The sequence below is a fragment of the Mandrillus leucophaeus genome, unplaced genomic scaffold (assembly GCF_000951045.1).
Source record: "Mandrillus leucophaeus isolate KB7577 unplaced genomic scaffold, Mleu.le_1.0 Scaffold301, whole genome shotgun sequence".
NCBI classification, from domain to species: Eukaryota; Metazoa; Chordata; class Mammalia; order Primates; family Cercopithecidae; genus Mandrillus; species Mandrillus leucophaeus.
The window spans coordinates 1,711,645-1,717,644 of NW_012103155.1; the positions used below are offsets into that span (position 1 = coordinate 1,711,645).

General features: G+C 37.4%; 1 protein-coding gene across 6 annotated transcripts in view; it reads left to right on the plus strand.

The window, feature by feature from the left end:
* The window catches only part of ANAPC10 (anaphase promoting complex subunit 10), a 148,481-nt gene that overhangs the window by 43,537 nt on the left and 98,944 nt on the right, over positions 1–6,000 (plus strand). The window contains exon 5 of one of the 6 annotated variants that reach the window (XM_011987147.1): positions 848–1,057. The exons of the other annotated variants lie outside the window; for them this stretch is intronic. Coding sequence (XP_011842537.1) covers positions 848–979 — 132 coding nt within the window. The 3' untranslated portion in view covers positions 980–1,057. Of the gene's footprint in view, positions 1–847; positions 1,058–6,000 lie in introns of those variants that run through there. 6 annotated transcript variants of the gene reach the window in all.

Sequence of the window (6,000 nt, forward strand, 5' to 3'; positions counted from 1 at the left end):
CACACACACACACACAATTCAGTATGTCCCCTCATCCTGTGGTAAGTTTTTTTTTTTTTTTTGAGACGGAGTCTCGCTCCGTTGCTCAGGCTGGAGTGCAGTGGCGCAATCTCGCTCACTGCAAGCTCCGCCTTCCGGGTTCACACCATTCTCCTGCCTTAGCCTCCGGAGTAGCTGGGACTATAGGCATCCGCCACCATGCCTGGCTAATTTTTTGTGTATATTTTTTAGTAGAGATGGGGTTTCACCGTGTTGGCCAGGATGGTCTCGATCTCCTGACCTTGTGATCCGCCTGCCTCGGCCTCCCAAAGTGCTGGGATTCCAGGTGTGAGCCACCACGCCGGGTGTGGTAAGTTTTGAGTAAATATTTCCGGCAACTAACATGTTGCTGATTAAAACAGTAGTAATCGGGCTGGGCATGGTGACTCAGGCCTGTAATACCAGCACTTTGGGAGGCCGAGGCAGGCGGATCACAAAGTCAAGAGATTGAGACCATCCTGGCCAACATGGTGAAATCCCGTCTCTACTAAAATTAGAAAAATTAGCTGGAAGTGTTGGCAAGTGCCTGTAATCCCAGCTACTCGGGAGACTGAGGCAGGAGAATTGCTTGAACCTGGGAGGCAGAGGTTGCAGTGAGCCGAGATTGTGCCACTGCAGTCCAGCCTGGTGACAGAGTGAGACTTCACCTCCAAAAAAAGGAAAAAAAAAAAAGGAAAACACACAGTAGTAATCAGTTGAAAGAGCTGCAGTAAATCTTGCTGAAACTACCTGCTAAAGTATTTTATCATAATTTAAAAGTATATCTTAATAGAGGTGAGCTACTCAGGAACCTCATTTTTTTTTCCAGCCTCATGTTTTACATGTGGTAAATGAAGAATCAGTGACTCTCAAGACTCAGGATAAAGGAATGAGAATATTGAAGCAGAAACTGCAAATAAAAGACAATGGATACTTTTTTGTGTCCATTTCTCCTTCATAAAGGAATGAAGAGAATTCTTCATACAAGGATTTGTAGATATTTGGGAATCTTTCCTTTTGTATTTGAAATTACAGTTGATGGTACCAAACAGAAACCGTAGCTTAGCAATCTCACCACTTTTTTAGAATCAGTTGCCTACTTTGTAATTAGATAATTAATTAAGAATGATAATTAGCTAATTGGATGGCCTACAACTAGTCTTGATTTCTGATAATTAAGTAGGACAGAGGCAGTATGTAGAGGAAGCTTTCAAAGAACTTACAATGAGAAAAGATCTAGATTTAGACTAAGTGATACCATAAGTATGAGGCAATAGTAGGGAATTGTTCAGATGATACGTTAGCTATCTATTTTAATCTTTATTGAGCATAAAGTGTTTAGATTTAATCTTGTTCCAAGTTAACATGTTTCCTGAGTAGCTATGTGAATTTTCTGTTACTTAATTTTGATAATGAAAAGATTAAATTTTTGTTCTGGTTCTTATGTATCTCCTAAGTTCCCATTCTTTGCCACCAGATAAACAAAACATAATGGCAGGTCCCTCATATTGAAAATATATAATCTTCTCTACATCTTCTTCCTCATCAGTCAGGATAAGGTTTCTTAGGGTTTGCCTGGCACACTTAGCTAAAATAATAATAGTATTTATAGTACACTGGCAACTGCTGTTTTTCCTACTTCTTCCCTGAGACTGTATATATGCTGCTAAAGAAATGAGATTTTTATAATAAATGAGTGTCCCAATTTTTTTTTTTTTTTTTTTTGAAACGGAGTCTTGCTCTGTCACCCGGGCTGGAGTGCAGTGGTGCGATCTTGGCTCACTTGTACCTTTGCCTCCCAGGTTCAAGCGATTCTCCTGTCTCAGCCTCCCGAGTAGCTGGGATTACAGGCATGCACCACCACGCCCAGCTAATATTTTGTATTTTTAGTAGAGATGGGTTTTCACCGTGTTAGCCAGGGTGATCTTGATCTCCTGACCTTGTGATCCGCCCATCTCGGCCTCCCAAAGTGCTGGGATTATAGGCATGAGCCACTGCGCCTAGCCCCCAGTATTTTTTTTTAATAGGAAAACCTCTCTAATTTTATAATAGAAATCAATATAGTTGTTTATAAATGAAACTTAGAGCCAGTAACAACTAAAATACTATTTTGTTGTATTAGTATATCTATTTTATCTGTGAGAACAACTGAAATTAGAAAATATGTGGATTCCACCTCTGTAAACTGGTTAGGCTAGTGTTATTTTACTAATTTTTAAATTTAGCTTTTTAAAATTGACAGAAAATTATGTATATTTATGGTGCTTATAATGATGTCTTGATATTTGTATATGTTGTGGACTGACTAAATCAAGCTAATTAACATAGGTAATACCTCACATATATGTCATTTTTTTTGTGATGTGAATGCTTAAATCTGTCTTAGCAATTTTCAAGTATACAATATATTGTTATTAATTGTACTCAGTGATGCACAGTAGATGACTTGAACTTATTTCTTATGCCTCACTGAAATTTTATGTCCTTTGACCAACATCTTCCAACTGTCCCCATTACACATAGCCCCGGGTAACCGTCATCCTACTCTCTACTTCTGTGAGTTCACCTTTAAATTCCGTGTATAAGTGAGAACATGCAGTTCTTTTTCACTCCAATTTTTTTAAAAAATATTACTTAAAATCTTGTTTTCTGTAACATACAGTTTTTCAATTTTGTAGGAGTTAACTAAGTAATCAGACTATGTGAAATCCTCTGAGGTTGACTAAAAGGTACTCCGTGATTATTTAATAGTGTCCTTAGACTAAATTAAATTTTTCAGGAAAATTATAATATCCTTCAAAGTCCTGTTGGCTCCTTCTCTCATTTCACTTAATTATGCTGAATCTGGCCAATCCATATATATAATTTACATAGAATGTCTCTTTACAATAACCGTATGCAATAATAACTATGTGGCTGTTGGCCTATTCCTCTAACTGCATGAATTTTTCATGAATTCTTTGAGATTCTTGAAAAAAATGAATAGTTCTTTAAAAATTACTGCATCCATTTTCATTGTCTGCTAAGAACTACACAGGCCTACCTCATTTTATTGCTTTTCATCTTATTGTACTTTACAGATACTGCATTTTATTATAGATTGAAGCTTTGTGGCAATCCTATGTCAAGGAAGTCTGTTGGCACCATTTTTTCAGTAGTGTGTGCTCAATTCCTGTTTCTATCACATTTTGGTAATTCTCACAATATTTCAAACCTTTTCATTATTATTATAACTTTTGTGGTGATCTGTGATCAGTGATTCTTAATGATACTATTGTAATTGTTTTGGGACCCCATGAACCATGCTCATATAATATAGCAAACTTAATTGATAAATATTGTGTTCTGACTACTCCACCAACTGGCTGCTTCCTTATCTCTTTCTGTCTAATTGTGCTTTCCTATTCCCTGAGACACAGCAATATTGAAATTAGGCCAATTAATAACCTAATTAATTGGCATAATTCAATTAGGCCTCTAACTAATGATGATGGTCTCTAACTATTTAAGTGAGTTTCACATCTCTCACTGTAACTCAACAGCCAGAAAGAATTAAGCTTAATGAAGAAGGCATTTTGAAAGTCAAGATAATATGCTAAAAACTAGGCCTCTTACTCCAAACAGTGAAGTTGTGAATACAAGAGAAAAGTTCTGAAGGAAATTAAACATGCTACTCTAGTGAACACATGAATAATAAGAAAGCATTACAGCCTTATTACTGATATGGAGAAAGTTTGAGGAGCCTAGATAGAAGATTAAACCAGCCACAACATTCCCTTAAGCCAAAGCCTAATTCACAGTAAGGCCCAAATTCTCTTCAATGTTAGGAAGGCTGAGAGAGGTGAAGAAGCTACAGAAGAAAAGTTTGAAACTAGCCGAGGTTGGTTCATGAGGTTTCAGGAAAGAAGCTGTCTCCATAACATAAAAGAGCCAGGTGAAGCAGCAAGTGCTGATGGAGGAGCTGTAGCAAGTTACCCGGCAGACCTGTTTAAAATAGTTGATGAGGGTAGATACACAGAGCAACACATTTTCAATGTAGACAAAAAGCCTTCTACTGCAAGGTACCAACTAAGACTTTCATAGCTGGAGAGGAGAAGTCAATGCCTGGATTGAAAGCTTCACAGTACAGGCTGGCTCTTTTGTTAGGGGCTGATGCAGCTAGTGAGTTTAAGTTGAAGGCAGCCCTCACTATTCTAAAAATCCTAGGGCCCTTAAGAATTATGCTAAATTTATTCTGCCCGTGTTCTCTAAATGGAAGAACAAAGCCTGAATGACAGCGCATCTGTTTAGAGCATGGTTTCCTGAATATTTTAATCCCATTGTAAAGACCTACTGCTCAGAGAAAAAGATTTATTTCAAAATACTACACTCGCTGACAATGCATATAGTCACCCAAGAGCTTTGATGGAGATGTACAAGGAGGTAATACAACATGTATTCTGCAGCCCATGGAGCAAGGAATAATTTTGACTTCCAAGTCTTATTATGTAAGAAATACATTTCTTAAGGCATTAGCTGCCATAAATAGTGGCAAATGATCTGATGGATCTAGGCAAAGCAAATTGAAAATCTTTTGGAAACAACTTACCATTCTAGATGTTACTGAGAATATTTGTGATTTACGTGAAAAGGTCAAAATATGAACATTAACAGGAGTTTGGAAGAAGTTGATTCCAGTCCTCATGGATAACTTCGAGGGTCTAAAGGCTTCATTGGAGGGAGTAACTGCAGATGTAGTGGAAACAGCAAGAGAACTACAATTAGAAAGGGAGCCTGAAGGTCAGGTGTGATGGCTCACGCCTGTACTCCTAGCATTTTGGGAGGCTGGAGTGGCAGAATCTCTTGATCCCAGGAGCTCAAGACCAGCCTGGGCAACATAACAAGACCCCCATCTCTACAAAAGAAATTCAAAAAAATTAATTGAGTGTGGTGGTGCACATCTGTAGTCCCAGCTACCTGGGAGGCTGAGGTGGGAGGATTGCTTAAGCCCGGGTGACGGCGGTTCCAGTGAGCCATAATCATGCCATTGCACTTCAGCATGGGCTACAGAGAGAGACCCTATCTCAAAAAAACAAAAATGGAGCCTGAAGATGTGACCAAATTGCAGCAATCTCATTATAAAACTTGAACAGGTGAAGAGCTGCTTCTGATGAATGAGCTAAGAAAGTAGTTTTTAGTGTGTGAAGGTGCTGTGAGCATTCTTGAAATGACAACAAAGAATTTAGAATATTGCATCATCTTAGTTGATAAAGCAGTAGTAGCACAGTTTGAGAAGACTGACTCCAATTTTTAAAGAAATTCTACTGTCAGCGAAATGCTGTTAAATGGCATTGCATGCTATAGAGAATATTTTTCATGAAAGGAATATTGAATAAATGAGGTAAACTTCAGTGTTGTCTTATTTTAAGAAATTGCTTCAGCCACCTCAGACTAGTAACTACCACTTTAATCTGTCAGTAGCCATCACCATTAAGTGAGATCCTCTACCTCCAAAAAAATTATAACTTGCTGAAGAATCAAGGGATTGTTAGCAATTTTTAGCAGTAAAATTTTTTTTGTGAGGATACGTACATTATTCTTTAGACATAATGTTAATGCACACTTAATAGACTACAGTAGAGTATAAGCATAATATATGCACTGAGAAACCAAAACATTGTATGACTGACTCACTTTATTGTGATACTCACTTTATTGCTGTGGTCTGGAACCAAACCCACAATGTATCTGGGATATGCCTGTACTTATTTTAGACATAATTGCTAAAACTTCAAAACTTTATCTCAAAGTTTTATTTTCCTATTAATAAATTAGAGCAAAGAGGTATTACACACAAAATTGCATAAGAAATAACTGAGAGGCTGATAGTTTCAATTATTCCTATATCTTTGGACTATTCCTCCAGTGGTTGAATTTCCTTTTTTTTTTTTTTTTTTTTTTTTAAATAGGAGCTGCTTGAAAAACATGTTCTTTAGCAATTTT